This window comes from Acomys russatus, chromosome 4 (assembly GCF_903995435.1).
Source record: "Acomys russatus chromosome 4, mAcoRus1.1, whole genome shotgun sequence".
NCBI classification, from domain to species: Eukaryota; Metazoa; Chordata; class Mammalia; order Rodentia; family Muridae; genus Acomys; species Acomys russatus.
Window position 1 is genome coordinate 30,544,389 of NC_067140.1, and position 25,257 is coordinate 30,569,645.

Sequence of the window (25,257 nt, forward strand, 5' to 3'; positions counted from 1 at the left end):
CCTGTTTGCAGCCCTTCTAGGCCACCCCTGGACTTCCCTTTAAACTCCGGTCCCAGCTCCAGTGAGGGCAGCTATGCCTTTTTGCTTAGGATTGCCTCTGGCCTCACTGCTCACTTCCCATACTGAAATCCCAAGCCTTTACTTATCAGCTGCTAGTGAATGTGCCACCTCAGAAGCCTCTGAGGCCAGCTTTTCTGTCTCATCTTCAAAACTATAGGAGAATCTAGGTTCACTCAAATCAGTGACCCAGTTCCACACAGCTGTCACCTCTTGGAAACCAACCATTTCTGGTTTCTCTGAATTGAGTGTCTTCATGACTTTTGAAGACCAGCCCCAAAGCCAATAAGAAGGGCCCTTTCTGGGATGACTGGCAACACGTGTTGTGCCTGGGGGTGTCTGTGCACGCTCTCTGCACCTCACCTTCTTGTACAAGTCCCACAGGCGGTAGTAGAAGAGGCGGCAGGAGAGGCATCCAAAGCGCAGGTAGGGGCTGAGGCCTGTGGGGCTGGCAAGCAAGGAATTGGCGTTCATCCGAGGTCTCTCATAGTTGGCAACCCAGGCCTACAGAAGACAGGTGACAGAAGAAACGCTGATTCTTTACCCAAGGCCAAAAAACCAAGGTCCTAGAGCCAGGCCCTGAACACTGCATCCCACTCTCCTGCCTGGGGACCATGTTCTTGCCCTGACCTCAGTGTTCAGTCTGTGGTGACTGCGAATGACTTCTTCAGCTCCTCAGCTACTCAACTATTCAATAAAGGCATCCCCCATCTCTAGGGATTAAATGAAGTAGGAAAGAATGCTGAGAACATGGAACAAACTTGTAATTACATAGAAGGGGTAAGGCATATGCTTTACAGAAAATAATCCTCCTAACTCAGTCCCTGCTCTAGTCACCAGAAGCCTGAGGTTGCCACTGCAGTCTAGGACACCCAGAGACTTCTTAGCATTGTTAAATGGCCAGGAAAATAGGAAACTCCCAACCCACTTCCAGAGACCAACAAAGCCACTCATTTGTGTGGCTTCTTGTCTTACATTGTTGGTCTTGTTTTCCTCATCCACAGCCCCTGGCACACTGCTCTGCTTTCCAGATACACCATTCTGAGGAGGATTCTCACTAGACCTTCACAATACTCAGAATATCTATGATGGTTATCATCTTCCACACACAGAGTAATTGGCCTCAAAATGCTTCTGTGGCTCTTGGGGTCGGTGTCCTGGTAGGAGACAGCCTGCAGAGAGCCTGGAAGTCTCACTGTAAACTCCAGTCTCCACGCTACTATCTCTGTCCCTAACACCTTTCCTTCTTGCCCATTCCAATACCTCCCTTTCAGCCTTCAGGTGCCCTTCCTTCCTGTAGCAAGCAGGCAAGAGCAGCTTATGAAACCCTCACCCTTCCCCAGCCAGGTGGGGAAACACCTTAATTCTCATTCAGTGTCATTGACAAGCTTTCCTGCACCCTCTTCCTCTGTGGAAAAAAAAATGAGGACATGGCTGTTGCAAAGTATGGTTGAAGAGAAGGATACTATTGTAGATATGAGGGAAAGTTCAATCAGAGGCGTCTGGAAGAATCCAGACTAAACAGGGCCATGGGGATGGGGCAAAGATAAAGAAGGAGAGGCGGGAAGGGGAGAGAAGAAGAGAGGAAAGAAGGGGAGGGGAGGGGAAGAGAGGGGAGGGGAGAGTTATTGAGAACCAAGAGGCCATGTAGCTGACGTGGTGGCTCACGCCTTTAATCCCAGCACTCGGGAGGCAGAGGCAGTCGGATCGCTGTGAGTTCAAGGCCAGCCTGGTCTACAAAGTGAGTCCAGGACAGCCAAGGCTACACAGAGAAACCCTGTCTCAGAGGAAAAAAAAAAAAAAAAAGAGCTGGGCGTGGTGGCGCACGCCTTTAATCCCAGCACTCGGGAGGCAGAGGCAGGCGGATCGCTGTGAGTTGGAGACCAGCCTGGTCTACAAAGTGAGTCCAGGATGGCCAAGGCTACACAGAGAAACCCTGTCTCGAAAAAACAAAAACAAAAACAAAACAAAACATAAAAGAGAACCAAGAGGCCACGAGAGCACATAGCTAAAATGGCTGGATTGTACAGGAACCAGAAGGTGCGGGTAGAAAAGCCCAGCCCCAGCCTGGAGGGCGATGCAGAGGGTTAGGGTAGGGGGTGGGGTGAGAAGTGCTGCGAGGAACCACAGGTACTGAGTAAGACTTGTTCCAGTGTCTTAGGGGCCTGACACTCTCCCCTACAATTTCCATGTCAAAAATATGAAATAATGATCTCATTTCTCCTCTGTAAACCAAGTAACCAACAAGACAAAGGACCTGTGATAGCCAGTGGGCCTCTTGCACTAGGCCCTGCCCTCCACAACCAAGCCGTTTCTGCCACCTGACTCCCACCTCCACTTTGCAGCCTAAGCCTTGCTGTCTGACTTTGCTGGCACCTAGCTTCCAGTCACTTCCACTCCAGAGTCCTCAGGCACTGCTGTCCTTGTAGTCTGGGCAATCTCACCAGTATCAAACCTTGCTGCTCACTCCCCATCTCTGCTTCCAATCCATAGGTCTCTCCTGATCTCTCCATGTGGTCCACCTGGCTAGCTGCTAGTCACTCTAGGTCATCAGTGATTCTCAACCTGTGGGTCATAACCCATTTGGGAGTGTGTTGGTGTGGAACAACCCTTTCACAGAAAGGTCATATATCAGATATCCTGTATATCAGACATTTACATTATGACTCATAACAGTAGCAAAATTACAGTTATGAAGTAGCCACAAAATAATTTTATGGTTGGGGGTGACAATCCTGAGGAAAGATATTAAAGGCCCGCAGCATTAGGAGAGCTGAGAACCACTGCTCCAGGTATTCTGTAAGTTCTCTCTTCTCCATCCCTTAATGTTATAGCCTGGGCTCTGCCTTTGCCCTAGGCCCATCTTTTGGCAGGCACTCTCCACATTCATAGCCGCAGCCCAGCTGGTTCCACCCGGCTGCCTCATGTATAACCTGCTCTTTTCCTTAAGCTCATACTTGTGCTGAACTCCTCAAAAAGAAAGCAACTTTGGGCTGGAGAGATGGCTCAGCGGTTAAGAGCACTGTCTGCTCTTCCAGAGGTCCTGAGTTCAATTCCCAGCACCCACATGGTGGCTCACAACCACCTATAATGTGATCTCATGCCCTCTTCTGACATTCAGGTGAAATACTGTATATACAATAATAAATATTTTTTTTTTAAAAAAAAAGCAACTTTATCCACCTTACTGGCCAAGGACAGACCTAGCCATCACCCCTCCCCATGTCCTGAATCTTCCACCCAACATTCTCAGATGTTCTTTCCACCCACTACTGGTGAGATAAAATCCAGGCTGGACTATGAGGACAAGCTCCTCCTGTGTACTGTCCACACCGGGAATGGAGGGCCTTGGCTGCCCAGCAGACTGAGAAGGCCACATAGCTCAGAGGCAGCCCACATCTATCTGGCCTCTTCCTGCCACTGCTTCTCAAACACTTGGTGGTTATCAGCCTTGGCGGCCGTGGTCCTCGCATTTTCACTTAGTTGCTTAAGTGTCTCTTAAAGACGCTTCTGCCAGCATATCTCCTTGTTCCCCCTGTCCTCTGATCCTGCAGTTTCAACCTTTATAAGCATCTTATTTTGGGCTGGAGAGATGGCTCAGAGGTCAAGAGCACTGGCTGCTCTTCCAAAGGTCCTCAGTTCAACTCCCAGCAACCACATGGTGGCTCACACCATCTATAATGAGATCTGGTGCCCTCTTCTGGTGTATAGGTGTACATGCAGGCAAGCAGACTGTATACATAATCAATAAATCTTTTAAAAATTTTTTTATTTTATTTTGTTTTTTCTATGTGTACCTGTATATGTACAATCGTGGGTACATGTGTGCAGGGTGTGGAGGCCAGGGGGACACTGGGCGTCTTCCTCTCTTGCTTCCTGACTTATATCCTTGAGACATACTCTTAGTGAACTTGGAGCTCACTTTTGTGTTTTTTGGAAGGGGCTAAGTTGGTGACTAGACAGACTTAGTAGTCTTTCCTGTAACTGGAGTCACAGGTGTGTGAGATCACACTCAACTACATGACCAGCTGTGTGTGTAGGCCCTGATATCTGAACTCAGTCCTCCTGCCCCGAGCCATCTCTTCCGTCCCCAATCTTTTTATTTTAAATGAAACACAGACAGAGAAACCCACACAAGTGTGTGGCTTTGTAAATTCTTCTAAAGCAAACATCCAAGTAAATTGTGGAAACAGGACCTTGCTAGTCACCCAGGAAGTTGGGCTCTGTGCTCAGCCCTCACCAGCCTCCTCCCTCCCTCCCTCCCTAGTGACATCAGCCTTGAGATGTTTACATTTTTCTACTTCTGCAAAGTGTGTTTGGAGCAGCTTTATTTTTCCACAACTATTCTTGGATTTTTAAGCACCTGCTTGTCTGCCCCTGCCCCTAACGTCTTGACCATTTAAAAAGCACCCACATCAAAGTCTCGTTTAGGCATATACTCTCTGCCACCCTCCTTTCCCTTTTGATGTTTCTGTGGAAGGACACAGGTGCTGCACTTGTCTGGATTCTGCTGCTAGCACACTCACGGTACAGTCTGACACATCCCTCTGTCCTGTGCATTATGTGTAAGTTGGCTGGTACCGGAGACTGGACTGAACTTGGGTGCGGTCCTTTGCATAGTCTACAGTAGGGGCACACACGATGTCATCACTCAAGCTGCAAAATGGTGGCACTCTAATTCTACTATCCTTTTTCCATTTAATAAGCAGAATACTGAAGCGGCTCAGCATTTAAAAGCACTTACTACTCTTTCAGAGGACCCACAACCCATATGATAGCCCAAAGCTGTCTGTAACACCAGTTCCAGGGGATCTAATGCCCTCTTCTGACCTCTGTGGGCACCAGGCATACATGGGGTGCATATACATATGTATTGGCAAAACAGACATATAAAAGTAAAATTAATATATATATTTTAAGAATCAGAATGTCATTACACGCCAGGTACTGGCTATATACACCTTTAATCTTAGCACTCAGGGAGGCAGAGGCAGGCAGATCTCTATGGAGGCCAGCCTGGTCTACAGAGTGAGTTCCAGGATAGATAGGGACACACAGAGAAACCTTGTCTTGAAAAAAACAAAAAAGAAAAGAATGTCATTACAGAGAGCCCCAGAGGTACAGAGCATATAATGTGGCTCCCTTTTTGGTAAGTGCATCAAGTGTTTTAATGGAGCACCTGCCTTCTCTCATCTCAGTTCTATTGGGCAAGGCGGAGCTAAGGCTGCCTCTGACTTTCCAAATGGGCTCAGGATATAAATGTGGTCATGGAACACACTGCATCCCTGACCACAATGACCAAGCCAGGGAAGAGCGCATGACCAGTGAAAATATTTCTTTGGACTTTTACTGAAGCTCTTGAAAAAGAGGCAAGCCCCTTCCTCTAAACAGACAGAAGAGAGGCTGTGCAGACTAACTTCACCACTGCTAAGGGAAGCTGCCCTGAGAGTGGGCTCACACAGCGGAGTGAAGCTAAGGGAGGGAGGATGTCTGCTCAAACATTCTTGGGACACCTGGATCTAGCTATGTTCAAAAGCTACACCTTAGACTCCTGGTATATTAGTTTTAAAAACTCCCCCTTTCAAACTGGCCTTTCAAAAGCCAGCTGCAAGTGCAACACTTGATTGATAATTAATCGTGATGCTCTTTGCTCCTGCAACCCTCTGACTTGCTGCTTTCCTAACCGTTAGGCCATCTGCAACTAAACAATGTGTGTCTGGAGGCTGCCAGTCCTATTCATCAGTTTTTGCAGCTCCTAACGCATCTCAACATAAACGGCTGCTCCCTTCAGATTTGAAGAACTAAAAAGGTTAATTTCTTCAATCCAACACCTGCGGTTTGCCCAGTGAGTGGAGGACAGGGTAGCATCCAGGGGTGTGTGGAAAATGGGCTCCTGATTTGGTGATTTGAGGGGGTAGTCCTCTATAAAAAAAATTAAGGTAACAAAAACGAGAATTCATCAGGTCACAGGTTAGCGCTGTACATCTATGACTCTTGCTTCTCCTGCCACTCCCTTTGCCTGTTCCTGGCCAAACCTCTGTCTCCAAACAGCCTAAGAATCTCTGGGTTCGGTGTTTTGTTTTTTCCTTTTATCTTGTGTTAGGATGAAATGAGGGTTTGCGCATGTCTGGGAAACCCTCTACCACAAAGCTACATGCCAGCCCTGGGCAGAGCTCTTGATGTAGAGAAAGAAAGTTGGTCCTTCACAGCTGCTGACTGTGGCCTTCATCTTTGAGACTGGAGGAACTTGTACTAGTCTCAGCTGAGAGAAAAATCTGGATATTCAGTCTGCTGAGCTGAGGGAGGGAGGGAGGGAGGCTATCAGCACAGCCTTGAGTACTGGCTGGGCATTCCTGAGGATGGGAAAGCACCCTTCCTAAGTAGGCCACCTTGGGCCCTTGTTCCATTACTATCACCAAGCTGCTGGTGAAACACCTTGCCACTTGAGTGGAACAGAAAAGGCTGTGCTTTTAAAGGCCAGACTACAGAGAGACTGCAGGGTCAGGGAACTTGGAAGGGAAAGTCCTCAGTTCATGGAACCTGCTCTGCTTCTCTGGTCACAGTAAGGTGAGAACCATGGACACTGTGGACCGGTGCCTCTGGGCCTCAGACTCTCACTTCTTGCTAATTCCCACTGCAAGGAAGGTGGGCCACATGCTGTCAGGGTCTAAGCAAATGGAATGCAAAGCTGTGGAGGAATAAAAGAGATGGGGAGGGGCCACCTGACACCAGTAGTTGACCTTATGGGCTTTACCACCTGAACAGCTCTATGATTTGGTTCCTTTGAGGCAAAAGAGTCTCACTCCGTAGCCCACTCTGGCCTGGAACCTAAAGCAATCCTTCTGCCTCAGCGCTCTTCAATGCTAGTACATTTACAGGTACACACCAAGCCTGGTTGGATGCCCTTTCAGTAGCGAATCCTCTCTACAGAAGAAAGTTAACCTAGTGCAAACTGTGATCACATGGAACTCCGCCTCCCCACACTACTTAGAAATGGTATGACCTTAGGCAGGTTACTCAACCTCTCTAAGCCCAGCCTTGTAATCTGTCAGATGGGGAGCCTAATGCCTGCCTGTGGGGCTGCTGGGCAGATGAAGGGACATAGTGCAATCAGGAACTTAAGCCAGCTGCCAGCACAGGGATGGGCCCTCTAACCAGGAGCTGCTGTCAATGTTGCCATCAAAGAGTTTCTTGTTGTCAAGCACTCAGAGAGTGGTTAACACAAACCTGACCCACATCCCTTGCTGTGCACCTGCAGTTCTGTGGCTCAGGAACAGGGCCATACCTTTCGTTCCAAGTGCTTGTCCAGGCGGGCCAGAGCTTCTGTCTCTCCTCCTTGCCAGACAGCTGGGCCAAGTCCTTCCGTGGGGAAGCCTACAAAAGGAACAGCAGGCCGTAGCATTGTAGGTCACCTCAGAAACAGCTCAGTAAACACCTTTAAGGTGATTTACAATTATTAAAATGATAATTTCCACTATTCACACTGAGCTGTTCTTTAACCCAAACCACAGACTAGGTGCTACTGAGACTGCGAAAACCCTTAAAGTGAAGAAGGCTAGCTTTATTCAGATCAGAAGATGGTCTGGGCAAGAGGAGAGAGGAAGGACGGTAGACTGGATGCCCAGAGACAGGGTTAGTTATTCCAGTGGAGAAGCCCACTGATCAGCACCAGACAGCGCCTCTACTGTTGGAGAGAGGAACTACACAAAGAGGCTCCAGTACTTGGCAGGGCACAGGCAGAAATTCACTAGTCATGGGGGTGGGGTAGGCTGAACAGCCATTTTTTCTGTGTTTTGTTTTATTTTTGTTTTTTTATCCCAAGCTGGACTGTTTCTCCTGCCTCTGTCTCCAAGATTCTGAGATTATAGGCATGCCCCACTAGGCCAGTATTTTCTAATTTTGACAAAGAAGGAAGCAGGAAAGCCACTTCCCACACAGGAAGAAATACGGACCCAGTTCCTCCAGGGAAGGCACGCCATAGGTGTCATCATGGTTCTCCTGGATCTCTGCCCTGCAGCTCTCCATCTGCTGGCTGGTCACAGCGCCCACTGGCTTCTTGGGCAGCTCCATACGGCTGATGATGGCCTGAAAGCGCTTGTAGGTAAGGGGTGGTTTCTGCCCATTCAGTTCGATGATTCTGGGGAGCCCAAAGCATATCTAAAGTCACTCCTGAGGCCCTTTATTTTGGGGTCCCTGACCACCCAAAAAAAAGCCCAGACTCAGAAGCTCTGAGGGTCACTCTCCTCATCAGCTCACGGTCCCACCCCTGAGTAGAAAGGATGGAGCAGGGGAGGCTGTAATCTCCATTTTACCGAGAGGGAAAATGAAGCCCAAAGAGCTGGAACAGGTGCCTCAGGTAATGGAGCAAGGCAGGGCCAGAGCTGGGACTCAATTCCAGGTTCCCTGGTGTCCATGTGGAGATGCCTAGAGACAGAGACTGACCGTATCTCTCTAGTCAGACAGAAAATCCCCCATGGGCCTTCTGGGTACCTATTTGACCACACCAAGGGCCTCTCTCCACCCCATTCGGAGCCTCTGAAGGCTATGTGGTGAGGGCTGTGTCATGCTCCTTTCTTGGAGGCTCACCCTCCTGCTAGCCTTGTTTACTAGAGTGGAGATGTGTAGGCCAGCTGATGCTCTCCGAGTCAGCACCTGGGAGCATGCGAAACAGCCTCAACAAAGAGTTTTGCGGTGTGCCAAGTGCTTTTCACAAGCAAGAAGGAGAAAGGGATGAGGGCTGAAGAAGAGAACTGCACTGCTTCTCTAAGGGGAGATCTGGATGGTTTGCGCTCTTGCTGGCTGAGGAGCTTATGCAAGGCCTGCCTGTCTGGGTAAGTCTATTTCTCCCTGGACTGTCCCCCGTTAGCCCAGACAGGAGCTGGCTGCTGCCTCTGCAGTCCCTCCTCTGGCACGTGGCAGAGAAAGGGCTGCACACCAAGCCTCTCCTCCTGAGGGCTTGGCTCACGTGCACAGCTGTGTGACTGAGCCTCCTGGCAGCCAGCCCTTGGTTGAGGAGGAGGGCAGGGAGCAGCAGCAGCAGCAGAGTGACATCTCCAGTAGAGAAGGGGGACAGAGCACAGAGGCTGGCCACTGGGGGAAAAGGCTCTGCTGTGGTTAACCAGCACCCTGCAGGGGTCTCTAGAACTCTCAAACAGCATCAGAATGCATGGCCTGGAAACCCAAATAGGCAGAGCAGACCCAGGAAGCATCCTAGGGCTGGAAACTAGGTCTGTGGGAGCAGAGACCTGCAATCAGGAGTGACAGATGGGGTCTGCCAAGCTTAGGATATTGGGAGCACGGCAGAGGTGAGGGGAGCAGAAGCTCAACAAGTCAATGACAGATCTGTGAAGACTCTGTGTGGAGTTAGGTCCTCTCTGTTTCCACAGCTTGGGCCTAACCAAGCCTCTTCTTTATTCAAATTGGGTAGCCTCTTGGTGACTTCTTTAGCCCCCAACTCTGGCCCATTCTTGTCCACTTTCTAGAAAACACCATACCTCATGACCTAGGCAGCCCTCTTGTGGAACTGGCAGAAGTTCCACTTAAGAGGAGCCCAAACCACCAATTCTAACTACAGGCAACCTTCCTAAGAACCCCCACGTCTTACCTGTCTAGGTCATAGAGGGTATGAGAGTTCTCAGTCACCACCTCCACACCAGCCTCCTTGGCCATCTTCATAATGGCCGCATCCCGTTCTTTCCCAAAGGGTTCAGAGTCATACTCAAAGGTCAGGCGAGTCACCCCCCATTCCTGTGGGGAGATAATCTGTTATGCATGGTACTGTTGGAGAAAAGGGGCCTGGGCACTCAACTCCTCTCTGGGAGTGAACATGGCTAATCTTGAGCCATATTAGAATGGCAACAGAACAAAGGAAGGGCAACAGAACAAAGGAAGGGCATCAGACAATAGTTTAAACTGGAAAGCAAGGAGCCTGAGGCTTAGAAAGTGTGAAGCATGCTCCCAGGAGGGGGAGGCAATTGCACTGCTGTGGTGGATTCAGTAAGAAGGCCTTGTGCATTCACTATGGCCTTGAGGTGGGAGAATGAAGCTATAAATACAGTGTTCCCAGGGGAGCCCCCAACCCACAGAGAGGCGCTGACTCACAGTGGAAATGGGTGGGGACAACACACACTGGATCACTAACTCTCGCCTGCTCTGCAGCCTTTCCCAGGCCTCCTCAGACTCTACAAACTTGTGGCCTACTTTTCTTGGCAGACTTATGCTATGTAAAGTGTCTTAATGGTTTCCATAGCAACACTCCCTAGGCCAGAAGCAAACAGAGCTAATAGCTCAGAGCTGGAGAAGACGGAGTGAGCCTTAGTCCAGAGGTTGCCGAAAACAAACTGAAGAGTCTACAGGTGGTGAAGAGGGGAATTCTTTTCTGAGCTTTCAGTCACTTCTGGTAGGAATAGCCAGTCTCCTAGCAACACAGGAGAAAGTTGACCCAGCAAAAGCTATCTGGAGGAGCCACAGAAAGCCCTACAGCATGTAACTAACCAGAAGGAAACAATCTAGCCAGTCTGTGGTCATAGTCCCTTAAAGCTTTGAACTACTGGCAAATACCCTCATTCATCCCTGCCCAGGGGTGGGGGTGGGTTGGGTTCTTAGCACGGTGGAAATCCAGCCTAAGTCCAAACACAGTAAACATTTATTTAGCCCTTACTATGCTAAGTGGTTCACATAGATGACGTCATTACACACTCATATAACCCTGTGAATGAGAAGATTCTCATTAAATGACAGCCCCACTCCTTCAGGATGATTCTCCTGTGCCTTGTCCTATTTCTACCACAGCATTTGTCACAGGCAATGAAACTGCCCATTCCCTGCCTGTTTTGCCATCGTCATGTGGACTCAGAGCAGAAAGCACGCTGTGTTGTGCATGCATCACTATCAGCTTGTCAGCCAGCATGGGGCCTGGCAGCTAGGAGACGCTCAATGACCACACAGTGAGCGATTTGGTGAACAACGGATCTATATCTCTGAGCTACAGCCTGTTTGGCCTCTGAGCTGCTGGGAGAGAGAAGATCACTGTGGAGGGATAAGAAAGACAAAATGGTTTCTGTTACTGCTGTCTTGGTTTTGTTTTGCTGGGGATGGGGCCAGGGCCTCATGCACACCGGGCAAGTGCTCTAGCACTGAGCCACAGGCTAACAAATGTATGTATGTGGTATGGCGGGTAAACACACAGATATGTGTCAGAGAGCCCAAGACAAGCTCCTGGCCAGGAATGCATGCTAACTCCTTCATCTGTAAACCTGAGATGCAGAACCCACCCCTTGGGGCTGCTGAGGGGTGGGTGTTAGGCCACGTTAGCAGCTGGAACAGGACTCAGTCAGTCCTTGGAGAACGTCAGTGACTAGTGTCCAGTGACTCATAGGTGGGTACAGAACTATGGGGGGGTGGAGATATGAAGCTATTTTCTTTGACATTATATTTTCCCTCCTGGCACAGAATTTGGAGTGCTACTGACGATGAAGAATACTCTAGATTGCTCTATCCCATGAGAACATTTGCCTCTGCTTGTACTTTAAAATAAGTATTTTAGGCGGGCTCGGTGGCACACACCTATAATCTCAGTACTTGGGGAAGCAAAGACAGGCTGATTTTTGTGCTAGCCTGGTCTACAAAGAGAGTCCAGGATAGCCAAGGCTGCATAGAGAAACCTTGTCTCAAAAAACAAACAAACAAAAACCCTGCATTTTAAAAGGACTGGGAGGAAATAGGCTTCCTCCAATATGGCCCCTGAATGAAGATTTTATTATTGCTTACCACAGGAAACAGAGACGCCCTCAAATGCCTGACTGACTTTTTTCCTAATAAGCAGAGCAAGTCGAGGTGGGCAGCACCCCTTGTCCAACAGGAAACCCCACCCTCAGAGTCTTGGCAAGAACAAGCCCTAATAAAACGTACTGGCTTAAGCCAAGAAGACATAAGGAAGCAGCAGCAGCAGGGTGGAAGGACTTACCACACCGCGTGTCTGGGCTGAGCTGGGCTCTTTCCAAACAACACTGATTTTACAGTTTTTTCCCTTAACAGTTTCCACCCCGCTGGCACATTTACCAGCTGCTTCTGCTTCCGACCTCCCTAGCAGCCATTTTAGTGGCCAGACAGGCACCAGTGTTTCCATTTTGCCAGCCAGAATAGCATTTCCCTCTGTGGGGAGATGCCAGGCAGCAGAATCTCGCTCTCAGGCCCACATGCTCACCTTGAACAGCCTTGGGAACACATCAGCTGGCTGTCCACGGACTACAAACAGACGGGAGTTCAGTTTTCTTAAGCTTGTGTCCAGATCTTCTAGAGACTGCAGTAGAAACCTGCGGAGTCCACAAAGGCCTTGTTAGTAACATGAGTGGAGCGGGATGGAGGTGGTGAACAACAGGAGACACACACACACACACACACACACACACACACACACACACTTTCCTAACAAAGCAGGGAGAACCCGCCCACTGCTCATGCCCCAACAAGTTGGTATGGGGCATGCAGGGCTGGAGGCCTGGCCTGAGCTCAGCTCAGGAGTGATGGGGTTAACTTCCAGTTTACTAGCTAGCTGTGTGTGACATGAGGCATGGGATTAACTGTAGGGATTAACAGACTTGCTAAAATGTTGTCTCATGGTATCACTAAGAAAGTCAAATCAGATAATGCAGGGAAAACCTCAGGCAGTGCCTGGGCATAAGGGGATCAGTGAGAGCTGCTCTTAGTGCTGTTTAATACTAAAGCCACACCCACAGTCTGGGCTGTCTCTGAGGCTTTGTTTGGTAGGTGGCTTACTATCCAGGCCTCTCTGTCCCACAGTCCCTTGAGCCTCAAGCATGGTTTACCTGTATTGTCTATGTAGCCAAGGCTAGTCTTCAATTTGTCATCCTCCTGCCTCAACCTCTCGAGTGTTGGGATTACAGGCATGAGACACCATACATGGCTTGGGCTGCGGGCATTTCTGATACTACAGTCCTGCACGTGGTCTTGGTTGTTCCTGGGACTTTGTTTGGCAGATTGTTTACTCTTCTGGCCTGTCCATTACCCTGGCTACTAGGTTCTCATCAAGGCTCTCATCTCTCATGCAGGGTCTTAGGGGTGCTCTGGACAGATACTGTGCCATGGCTGGCTGTATCACAGGGACATGGATACTCAAGATACTCTCCTTCATGGGAAGGAGAACTGGGTCACCAGGGGACAGGGAAAGGAGGAACCTATGCTAAGTTCTGTCAGTGTGTTATTTTAAATTAAATTAACATCTTAACCAGGTGATTATTGATGTAGTTCAAAATCCCAGGGATAAACGGGTACACAGTGAAATGTCCTCTCCTGCTTTCCCAAGGCAGCCAAGGTCATCAGTTCGACTATGAGTCTATTATACGTCCTAAGTACTTTCCCAATTTGACCCCCTCAACATATTTTGAAGGAAACGGAATCATCCCCATTTTGCAGACAAAGAAACTGACAAGAGAGAGTAGGAAATCTACCAAAGCAGATAGCTATTAAGTGACTGAGCTGGCATAGTAGCACAGGCTGATCAGACTCTAAAAGCCATGTTTTCTTCTCAGTGGCCCATTTCTAAACACTTCAGTCAAGCCAGCTCTGCTCCAGGGCTGAGTCTCCTGAGCCTGGAATTCCTCTCTCTGACAGACACAAGCCTCATCCAGACAGTCCGTTCACATGCCCATCTTCCTCCTCAGGATCCAAGCCTGGGCAGGCTAGTTTCTTATGCCATGGTCCCTCCACAGAACCTGCTGCAGATCCCCAGCTGCATTCCCTGACTACTGGAAGTTTACAGAAGCTTGAGGGTGACAATCAGAAGTAGGCCCCGCCTACAGCCTCTGACGTACACAAAATGACACAATCCCATGGCTAATGCTGCAGGCCCACATTCTGGCAGGAGCCAAGCCCAGAGTATCACCTTAGTTAAAGAGCACAGAGGCTCCCTCACTCAAGGGGCTGAGATAAGAGACTGACAGCCTAAAGGCTGCTTTGAGTACCTCAAGTTTTCCTGCTCTGAGTTTCTGACTTAGAAAACTGGCACCCTTTGAGTGCTAAAGGACTTGCAAGCATTCTCAATTGGTCTCTCTGGGGCCTTGTTGCTCACCCCTAGCACACACACACAAAATAAAAATAAAAATAAGGAAGGCTCAGGGGAGCATATAGTCTCAGCCACCTGAAACAGGAGGCTCTGCTAAGCACAACCTCACACCTCAAGGCAGAGGTTCTTCCCATCAGAAGACCCCAAGACGTCCCAGCTATACACTTTAAAGGTCTTTATCTTCATAGCTCATCACACCTCTGAGAACTTCAATCTGCAGCTATTGGCTGAAATGCACAGGAAATTTAGGTTCTGGAGTATGTTGCAATGCGTTTTCTATAGGACTTATTTACTAAAAGGAGAGCTTCCTGCAGCATCTCTACAGCACAGATGAATAACCTTGTCTCCTCTGACAGGAAGCAGAAGGCAAAATCTGCAGCTAGTAATAAAACGAAGGTGCGATTCACAGTGGCGACAGCTACATGTTCTGAGCACTCCCTGAGCGAGATGCTATCCTACTTACATTGCGTCTGTTATTTAACTCTCAGACAACCCTGTGACGTGGACGCTATCATTGTCCCCATTTTGCAGATGAAGAAACTGGCATTCAAAGATTCAGTAACTTCCCCAACCAGCCAGCACTAGGAGCCTGGAGACCCCATAGCTTCCTACAGTCTGTTCTCAGCCACCAGGCTCCCAAGCCTCAGCAGTGAGCACACCCACTGCCCTGAGCGATGCTCATTGAGGTGGGTGGCACTACGTACGGAGCACCCAAGCTCAATTCAGGGCTAACATCTTTTCTGTAGATCTTTGCTTCCTAAAGTGTGATATGAGGCTCAGCACATTAGCAGTACATGACCAGGAACTTGCTAGAACACACACACACACTTGGATTCTATCTCAGACTGACATGATCAGAATTTGCCCTTCCCATGTCAGTACCTCGGAATTCACTCATCCATGAAAACTGAAGAAGCTCTACTGTGGGATGCACTTCACCTTGACCCTGGTGTACACGGTGCACTTTTTATTCAAATTTGTTTCTACTGGATCCCTACTCCTGTCCCATCAGGCTATCTAGCCCTTAAGAAATGCTTACCTAGTGGAGTGGTGGTAGCCCATGACTTTAATCTCAGCCCTTGGGAGACAGAGGCTGGCAGATCTCTGAGTTCAAGGCCACCATGGTCTACAGTGTGAGTTCCAGGATGGCCAATGCTATACAGTGAAACCCTGTCTCTGAACCTCCCCTTCCCATACCACCTACCCCACAGCCCCCCAAAAAAGAAATGCTTAACTACTTCCATCATCTCTCCTCCCCAGGATGAACTCAGAACAGCTTCCCAGCAGACAAGAGGAAGGAGACACAGGGAGGTCCCTGGGTAGCTTCTAGCCCCCAGGCAGCCATGGACAGGGAGGCCACTGCTATGGCACTGACATCACCTTTTGTATCTGCCTGGTGCAGAGCACCAAAGAACTGGAGCAAGCTGTTTCTGCAGAGTACCCACCAGACAGGCCTAGGCTTTCTTAACCAGGGAGATCCGGCCTCCCCGTGCTCCCTTCAGACCCTCCCCTGCACCTGCTTACTTCTCTTTACCTCAGGAGGGGGAGAGTCCAAAGGAAAACTGCCTGAGCACTGCAGGGCTGGTGTTGGGGCTGATCCTCACCCTTGCTCTAAGTGGAGATCACATGGCCAAAGTGCAGAGCACACACCCCCAGAGAGCAGAGGCCACCCTTTTGAATAGCTGTGTACCAAATTTACACAGGTCCCCTGGAGCCAAGACAGATTGAATTGAAGAAAACCAGATTGAGATTCCCAAAACTACAGAGAAAACTGCAGGAGGCTACCCCTTTAGAACAAGTCAGTTACATACTTCTATTCAAGGAGACCTTCTCTGGGGACAGCAGAGCCTGTATGGAGAAACACTTGGATTATCTAGTAACAGAGGGGAGGGGGTGATAGTGAATTTTTGGGTCCAGACTGTCCTTGACTAAATTCCTCTGCTTCAAGCAAGTTTATCTAACCATAACACAGAGGATATTTATAGGTAGAAATTTACTTCTAAGAAATTAAGAGAGTTCAAGCCCTACAAAAAAGAATAACCCCACACTCTGTGGCAGACAGCACTTCCCAAATATAGAAATGCAGGTCCCCCCCTTTTTAAGGGGTACTTAAAAAGCCCGATCAAAGTGTTCACCACTCTTGGGCAAATGGAAATGTGCACTTGGCTTACAGAACAGTAAAACCTCTTGCCAGGATCACAGTGTCAATAGCTCAATAGCCCAAGGAATGAAAATCTCTCTTACTAGCAACTACAGATCCCACCTCTTTCTTGCTGACCAAGTTCCCAGGCCAGCCTCTTTGATGGTCCAGCCTTAAGCCAGCTGCACTCAGCTCCCAGTACTTGGAAAGAGGCACGCTCTGTCTCACCAGATGAGAGTCCCCATCCTGTATCACTGGCTAATTTCTGAGAGAAATGGCTATGAAAGAACATACGTCTACTAACTCCTTCTGTTCTGGAAGCCCCTGAAAGAGATGCGGCTTAGAGCCAGGGACAAAACAATTTCAGCAGAGTAGGAGGAGAACCCTGGCTGGCATCTAAGCTGTAACAGGGAGAAGAAGGTAATTAAAAATGGATTGAGTCTGACCCATTTTTAAAATCTAGAAGCCACTCACGGCTGCCTTTTGTTCTTGCCTGTAGCACCACCTTTCTAGATACAGCAAATTTGGGGAGGGAAGGATGGAGGAAAATGGCAAATTGGTGCTAGAAAAACGTTCCTGGGAGCCACAGAGCTAGAACAGGCCCACAGACCTCCTACTATCACAGAGGCGATGAGCATGGCAGTATTCTTCTGTGCCAACATATATATGCTTAGCAGCGGCCTGCCAACCACAAAAACTCACAGAATAACCTCTTAATTCATATCTGCATCCCCACATGATTTGAGATTTCTCTCAGGTATCTGAGCTGCCTCGTTGCTTTTCTGCTTCATCCTCTCAAAAGTATACACTGTGGTTATTTTAAGCAGATTTCATCTGCGGGGCGGGGGGGGGGGGGTGGTCAGTGTAACAGAGATGACAGATTCCGATCTCCCACTTCTGCCAGACTGACCCCACCCTTCTAGAGAGACTTCTCAGAGGAGGTTGCGGAAGCAGTAGGGGGCAGGGCCATTCCGCTGCTGCAGCCTTGTTCTCTTAGACAACTCCCGAGTTCCAAATGCAGCACCGGAAGATTACACATACTGTAGTTATGCAGAGTGCAAATGGAGTGTGTGTGTGTGTGTGTGTGTGTGTGTGTGTGTGTGTGTGTGTAGGTGCAACCCCTTGCCTCCAACCCCGTGGCCTTGCTCTCAAGCCATCAGGAGCAAGGGCAACGGCAGAACTGCTGCAGTGTGCCTGCTGCCAGACTCGGGAGCAGTTAGCATATTCGATCTGTTTTGTGCTATTTCACCTCGTTCTCCTAAATGCTTAAGCTAATTAGGCTTCCGGTCAATGCACTGAAGCAACACACTCCCTGTGGCTCTTTAATGCAGCACTTCTGCAGCCCGGCTGCTGCGGCTTTTTTTTTTTTTTTTTTTTTTTTTTAAGCAACCCAGGACAGGACAAGCGATTCAGATATGGGGGAGGGGAGCCAGGATTTCAATGCGAGGCCAATATTAAAAACACACCTGTAATTTGTCCCCCATCTTATTTTGTTCATGGCATATTCATCTCCATTACGGTTGTTTGCTTGTCTTTCTCTACTCAAATGTAGGTTCTGGAGGCTGTGGGAGTACACCTGAGCTTGCTTGTCAACTGCTGTGCTTAGCAGCCGCCTGCCATCTACAAAGGCCTCACAGAATAACCTCTCAGTTAGTATCTGCATCCCCACATGATTTGAGATTTCACCCAGGCATCTGGGTGAACCGCCTCATCCCTTTTCTGCTTCATTCTCTCAAACGTGCAACTCTACGAAAGGGTGACCCACAAAACCCCATAAAACCCAGGTCCTAGTATACTGGAGTTCAATCAACTTTGTGGGGTTAAAAAAAAGGTTCCTTTTTAAAAAAAAAATCTCTACGACCATAAAGGAGTAGGCAGTCGTAGGCAATGTTCCCCAAAATCCCAGTAAAAGAAGAAACATCTTCATGACAACATAACAGAGTCAGATTCTATTGACTCTGTGCAGATTGGCACACTGCCAAAAGGAAGGGGAGAGCAAAGTCTGAGGCTCCATTTAATGTCCACAGGAGAGACGGTCATTTGTTGGTGTTTGTTAAATTCAACCTCCTATCTATGGAAACTGGAGCAAGACAGAGCAATAGCTCAGCCTGAAAACAGTGTGGGCCGGCTCTCCACAGGGCTATGTTTAGTTGCTCCCTCTGTGTAAATGAGGCAGGAAGGGGCATTTAATGGACATGCTACTAGGAACACTGGCTCTCCTAGCAGGGTAAACCCCTCTTGGAGAAGAAAGGATGGGGTGCCGAGAGCCACTGTCTCCTGGAAATCACCCTGCTCATCTGTGCAACAAGGCCATAAGCAAACATCTCTCATAACAATGCAAACAAACCAAGGTACTGCCAGGAGGCATTTTAAGAGTGACAGGTACATGATGTATCGAGACTTCTTGTTTCTGAATACTGGTTACAGAGAAAATACATCAGCTACCGATTTATTAATTGTGTCGCACAATGCTGGGAACAGACTCAACCTCCAGGAACAACCTCCTCATGACAACAGGAGGAAGGGCTGATAAGCGACGCTGTCCTCTTTGAATATTTTTTTTTTTAGTCAAGTTATAACTACAGAAAGGATCCTTTCAGGTGAGTTAAGGGGGCAACCTGGGAGACAGCTCAGCAGGTAAAGGCATCTGCCTCCTTCCTCCACGCCTGACAAGCTAAGTTTGATCCCTGGAACCATATGGTCAATGAGAACCCACGAGTCCTCTTAACTCTATACACTGCCATGGCATGTTCTTTCCCATTAAATGTAAAGTAAGAACAACAAAATAACGACAACAATAATAATAACAATAAAGCAGCAACAACAACAATAATAAATTAGTAAGAACTGAACTGCTCTGGAAATCAAGATACAAACTGCCGCCACCAGAAGATGCCCTTGGGGTCCTTTTAATACTGACTAATGCTAAGCTAGGGTCCCTAATCACCGCCCCGGGCTGTCTTGTGTAGGTAGGTTACCCGAGAAGGGAAAAGGGAGGGGTAAGGAGATGCAAACAAATCCGAGGCTTAGAGAAGTCCTTTGCGGGGTCCAGCGAGGGGTTCCTTCTCTTGAAGAACGCTTTTCGCCCCTCCCACGGCACGCCCCTAAAAGCCCAAGACCAGAAGTCCCCATTCTGCCAGGGACTGGCAGCAGGTCGACTTCGCGTTTCTGACGAGAGTCTCGTCAGCACAGAGGGGTCGTGACCTCTGTCCCTCAGCCTGTCTGGCAGTTCAGGGCAGGCAACGCAGGCCGCAGTTGCCAGGCTCGGGGTAGCCTGCTCAGTGTTAGCACCCCACAGCATAGGGTTCCCTCACCTCCATCGGTTGATGCCCACGGACGAGGAGGCCGCGAACCACGGGTCGAGGATGTAGACGCAGCGCACACAGCGTGCCCCGCGCACGGCCGCTAGCAGCGCGGGGTTGTCGTGGAGCCGTAGTCCTTTGCGGAACCAGTGCACCGAGGACGCGCCGTCCGCGCCCATCGACTGTGCGGGGACCGTCGCCGCCACCACAGCAGCCGCCGCCATCGCCGCCCGGACTGGGTCCCTGTCTGCCGCTCCGCCTCTGACCACACCGTGGGTCCCGCCCAGTGCCCGCCCAGTGCCCGCCCAGCGACCTATGATGCAGCCTCTCCCTGGCACGGCTCCACCCCCAGGAGTCTGGGGCGCCTCTGTGATTGGGTGGGACACTCTCTCTGTACCATTGGCCGACAGCGCCGGCGCAGGCTCCGCCCTCTCACGTTCCCACCATGTGTGGTTCCCGTTTGGCAGTCACCCTCCGGTGACGCAGGATGGCGCTGCCACCCGCCCCGCGTGGGCTGAGCCTGGAGGGACCCCGCGTCTCCTACGCATTTAGCGTTCCGGGCCTGCTTCTGGGAAGGGCAGGGGTTGCGATGACTCCGGCGGTGGCTTGACAGCCCTGTCACCAGGTCCTTTCCTGCTGTTCACTGTACTGTTCTGTTCATATGCCAGGCTGAGCGTGGTTGCCTTACACAAACTGTCCCATTTTCTATTCTCATCTCGTCCCGGTTACGTTCGTTCCATGAAACGGATGCTTGTTAGTCTTATTCTGCAGATGAAGCAAGCTTAGGGCGCCCCAGTTTGAATGACTTGCGCAATATCATGAATCCAGTAAGATTCCGCTCCGAATCTTCCGATTTCAAAGTATCTGCTTTTAAACCCATTTTCTTGCCAAGAATCTTGGCATTTGCACGCAGCAAGGCATAAGAACGAAGGAGCCCTTGTATGCGGCAGAAGTGGGTTTGGGAGAAAGGGCAAGGGTTGTGGGTTGAGGCAATAATTATCCCCTCAGATGATTTTTTTTTTTTTTTTAGCTTCCTGTTTAGTAGACAGAGTGCCATTATTGTGCACAAAACTCTGAACTAGATTCCATGTGGGAATCAGAGATGTGGAGGGAAATATCCCCCTATCTCTCCTTTGGGAGCCCTTTGATTCTTTGGAGATTATAGCACAGGTTAATGGAGTCAGCAAGTGTTGCACGCACGTGGGCTAAGATGGCCTAGTTGGGCTGGAGTGCTGGAGCTAGTAAGTGGAGAACTGTTTTAACTTGGCCTTGTGTTGGTCCCATGCTTAGAACCCTTTCCCATCTTGGGAATGAGCAATGAAAGAATCTAGAACGTAGCCAGCAAGTTAAGGGCAGAGCGTCATTACCATCCTGTCATTTCCAGGGCTTTGGGCGTGGGTGCTGTTCCCTCACATAAATCATGCGCGCCCCAGCCCGCAGCCTTCGTACCTCCTGCTTTCCCAGTGACAGATGTCGTTTCCCAGCTTCCTGGGTCCAGCCTTCAAGGTGCCTCATCTCATCTGGGGCCTTAGCACGTAGTACTGGAACGAATTAGCTTTTGTATGTCTGCTCCGTCAGACTGTAAGCCCTGGCATGCAGGAGCCTCGGCAACAGGCAGCCGCGTTTCCCAGCTCCAGCTCGGTACTTGGCACTGAAGGATCACATGAGTGAAGAGTAAGAGCCTAGACTGGCCAGAGCCTGGAAGCCTATCTCAGCCTTTGCCCGACTCCCATCCCTTTGAATCCCTTCTGCAGGTGCTTAATGGGTGCACTGATGCTCCCCCATTAATTTTCTTTAAAAGTTTTTAAAATTATTTTTGTTTTGTTTTGTTTTTGTTCATTTTGGTTTGTGGAGACAGGGTTTCTCTGTGTAACATCCCTAGCTGTCCTGGACTCCCTTTGTAGACCAGGCTGGCCTCGAACTCACAGTGATCTGCCTGCCTCTGCCTCCCAAGTGCTGGGATTAAAGGCGTGTGCCACCACACCCGACTTTTTTCATTATTTTTTATTTCATGTTTAGCTGTGTGTCTGTGTGTCTGAGTGTGTGCCCGTGAGGACAGATGACTAACGGACTCAAGAAGAGAGTGTTTCCCGGAGCTGGAGATATATGCTATAGCCAGCCTCCTGATGTAGTTGCTGAGAACCAGCACAAGTCAGGTCCTCTGCAAGAAAAGCTCACACTCTTAATCACCCCCACCCTCAATTCCTTTTCTTTTGAGGCATTGTACTCCTTTCTCTTCTTATCCCCTCAGGTCCCCACAACATTGAGGGCTTGTCAGGAAGAGAATAAGGAGGTAAGGAAAATAAGGAGATGGTTCTCTCACAAATGGTCTTTCAGGGAGTAAAGTCTTCTCTTCGCCCCCTCCCTCCTCAAGACCCCATAATGCTGTGTCTATAAACTGTGAGCTCTCTGCAGTCAGGGGCTGCCCTATCTCATTTATAAAAAGGCTGATTCTGCTTGCTTCCGTGTGACCCTGGACAAGCTGGTTGATCTGTCTGTTGTTGTTGCTTAATTTACTTTTATTATTTTACGTATGTATCTGTTTGTCAGTAGATGTCTGCGTGTGGATGTTGGCAAGACCAGAAGAGGGCATTGGATTCCTTGGAGCTGGAGGTACACGGGATTCTGAGCCACCTGATGTGGGTGCCGGGGACCAGACTCTGATCCTCTAGAAGATCAGTGTCTTGGTTACTGTTCTCTTGCTGTGACAAAACACCGAAACCAAAGCAGCGTATAGAGCACTTAATTTGGGGGTTCATGGTTCCAGAAAGAGTTTATGGCCATCACAACAGTGAGGACAGATGGCGGCAGGCAGGCAGACAGGCATGGCAGACAGGCATGGCATCGCTCTGGAGCTCGCTGAGAGCTCACATCTGAACCACAAGCAGGAGGCCGAGAAGGCAGGCTAACTGGGAGCGGCTTCAGCGTTTGAAACATCGAAGCCCAATCCCGGTGACACACCTTCTCTCACGGGGCCACACCTCCTAATCCTTCCCAGACAGTTCTACCAACTGTGGACCAAGCCATTCAAGCATTTGAGCCTATGGGAGCCGTTCACATTCAAACCACCACAAAACAAGTCATCCTTTCAACCACTGAGCCATCTCTCTGGCCGCTGTCACGTTCTAAATAGGCACAGCAGGCCGTGGTAATAGTTCCTTGGACACAGCGAACAGCTGCTATTCTGGAGAGCAGACTCTGCATCCAATTTTACCTTCCTTGCAATTTCCAGGCCTTTTCTTACACAAAACATGTATTCTATAAGTGACCCAGTGAATGAAACTTTTATTCATTAAAACAACAAAACACAACAAAAACGAAGTTAAAGCAATAATGAAAAACAAAAATAAGCCTAAGAACTCAGTTATTTCTCATGGACCCTGTCCATAAACATCTAAGGCAGAGGGAGGGACAGTGTGGCCTCAACTGCTTGTGAGTGGTTTCATCTTGCTGTGTCATCTTCTTTGTTTTGTGTGGCTTACGTATTCAGGTTGATATGGATGACTCATCCTACAGATTGGCTGCCTAGTGCTTGGTAAATGTACCTTGGCAACATTCAAGGGCCAGGAAGTCAGCCCTGCACCTGAAAGGATACTGGAGGCCAAAGTCCACTTTGGGATTTTGCGCCTTAAAACCAGTATGGAGGGCACACAGATCTGCACATGACTAAAGAAGCAGAAATCTTAATTCTACTTAGGCCACCTCAGAGCTCCCCACCTCCCTGTTTACGAGGGCTAAGCTCTCACTCAAGGCAGAAAAGGAAGACCGAAAGGGAGACCTAGGTAGTCAAGGTGGCAGGCCAGCCAGAAAGTGCTGCCTTCCCTGAAGATCTTTAAGACCAATTAGTCCTGCTTTGCTTGTTTCCTTTGGCCAAAGTCCTCTGTTGTGAAAACTTTCGCTTTGGACGTGCCCTTTTATAAATATGCGGTGATTGGTGGAAAGATGACCACGCAGAGAGCGGGACATGCGTGGCGAGATTGAGGTGCTTACGCCCTCTAGTGGTGGGACTTGGAAAGCACGGGTCCGTTGGCGCTCTTGCCTTAGTGCAGCCTCCCAGGATACAAGCAAACCTAGTGACCAGGAAAAAAAAAAAAATCATCCTTTCAACTACTCAGTTTGAGAAGTCTCAAAGCTTTTTGGAAGCACGGAATATAACGCTAGACTCTCTTAGTTCGGTTTCCAGCTCCATCATTAATTAGTAAATGGTGTACTTACTCGGGCAAGTTTCTTAATTTCTCCATGCCCCCTTCATTTGAAAAACAAAGACAATAGCTAACTGGTGGTGACCTTTTAATCCCAGCTCTCCGGAGGCAGGCCTTGAACTCACATCAATTCACCTGCCTCTGCCTCCCGAGTGCTGGGATTAAAGGTGTGCGCCATCATGCCCGGCTTCACAAAACTCAATCACATAAAATAAAAATTTGAACATTTTATTCATGACATGATGTCTTCGTGAAGGGGGAAATGGTTTCCTTATAATGGTAATAGGTCAACCAGGTACCCTAGCGTAAAACAAACAAACAAAAAAACAAAAACAAAAGGAGAAACTTGAGTGTAACTCTCGACACTTACAGGAGCTGACTCTCTGTGCCTAGTGAGCTAACTAAAACAGCGGACAACTGCGTCACTGTTTGGGGATGCAGATAATAATTTCCTGAATAAGACATGAAAACCATTCATTCAGGGAAAGGTTAATAAGCTGGAGCTGTAAATTACATAAAGTTTAAGAATATTTGCTTATCAAAAACAATAAGAGGGGCTAGAGAGATGGCTTAGTGGTTAAGAGCACTCAATGCTCATGCAAAGGTCCTGAGTTCAATTCCCAGCAACCACATGGTGGCTCACAACCATATATAATGAGATCTGCTGCCCTCTTCTGGTGTACAAGTGTACATGCAGGCAGAACATTGTATACATAATAAATACATAAATAAATATTTAAAAAACAAAACAAACAAACGAAAAACCAATAAGAAAGTTGGAAAACAAACTACAGAGTGGAGGAAGATATGGCAGCCCCAAATAGCCCCAAAGGAGCTCAAGTCTGAAAGAAAGACTAGCCTAGGTCACACAGGGAGAATCTGTCTCAAAACAAAGTGAAAGAGCCCCACCCAGAGCACTGGAAGAACGTCTCATCCAGAGGCGTGGGTTGCGCTCTCCACACAGGCAAGCACAGAATGCGGGGTGCTGTGGAGACAGCTGCTTCTATCCTTGGGCGATGGCATGCTCCCCCTCTTCTGCGCAGCTATCTCTCCACCTTGATTCCTGCGTGCTGGCCACTCTGGTGTGCCCCACCCACCCACCCTATTTCATTTTCTCTCTCCTTTTTCTAATGGTTGGTTTGTTGAGTTTTTAAGAAAGTCACATAAAGCCTAAACTGATCTTGTTTTTCAAACAAACAAACAACAAACAAACATATTTTTATGTCTATGTATGTCTTCCTGTGTACGTCTGTATATGCCACAGGCATGCAGGACTTTACAGAAGCCAAGAGGGTGCCAGATCCCCTGGATCTGGATTTCCAAGCAGTTGTGAGTCATCATGTGGGTGCTGGGAACTGAACTTTGGTCCTCTGCAGGCCTAGACTGACTTTGAACTCAATAAGTATAGGATGATGACTTCTGAGCCTCCTGCCTGCACCTCCCAAATGCTAGAATTACAGGTGTGCACCACCA

General features: G+C 48.9%; 1 protein-coding gene across 1 annotated transcript in view; it reads right to left on the reverse strand.

The window, feature by feature from the left end:
* Cry2 (cryptochrome circadian regulator 2) overlaps positions 1-19,829 on the reverse strand; it is a 33,128-nt gene extending 13,299 nt beyond the window's left edge. The window contains exons 1-6 of the mRNA XM_051144184.1: positions 19,595-19,829; positions 12,263-12,371; positions 9,662-9,804; positions 8,010-8,194; positions 7,343-7,431; positions 421-561 (exon numbers count right to left, since the gene is read on the reverse strand). Of these exons, the coding sequence (XP_051000141.1) occupies positions 421-561; positions 7,343-7,431; positions 8,010-8,194; positions 9,662-9,804; positions 12,263-12,371; positions 19,595-19,806 (879 nt within the window). The 5' untranslated portion in view covers positions 19,807-19,829. The remainder of the gene's footprint in view (positions 1-420; positions 562-7,342; positions 7,432-8,009; positions 8,195-9,661; positions 9,805-12,262; positions 12,372-19,594) is intronic.
* Positions 19,830-25,257: the final 5,428 nt, after the last annotated feature.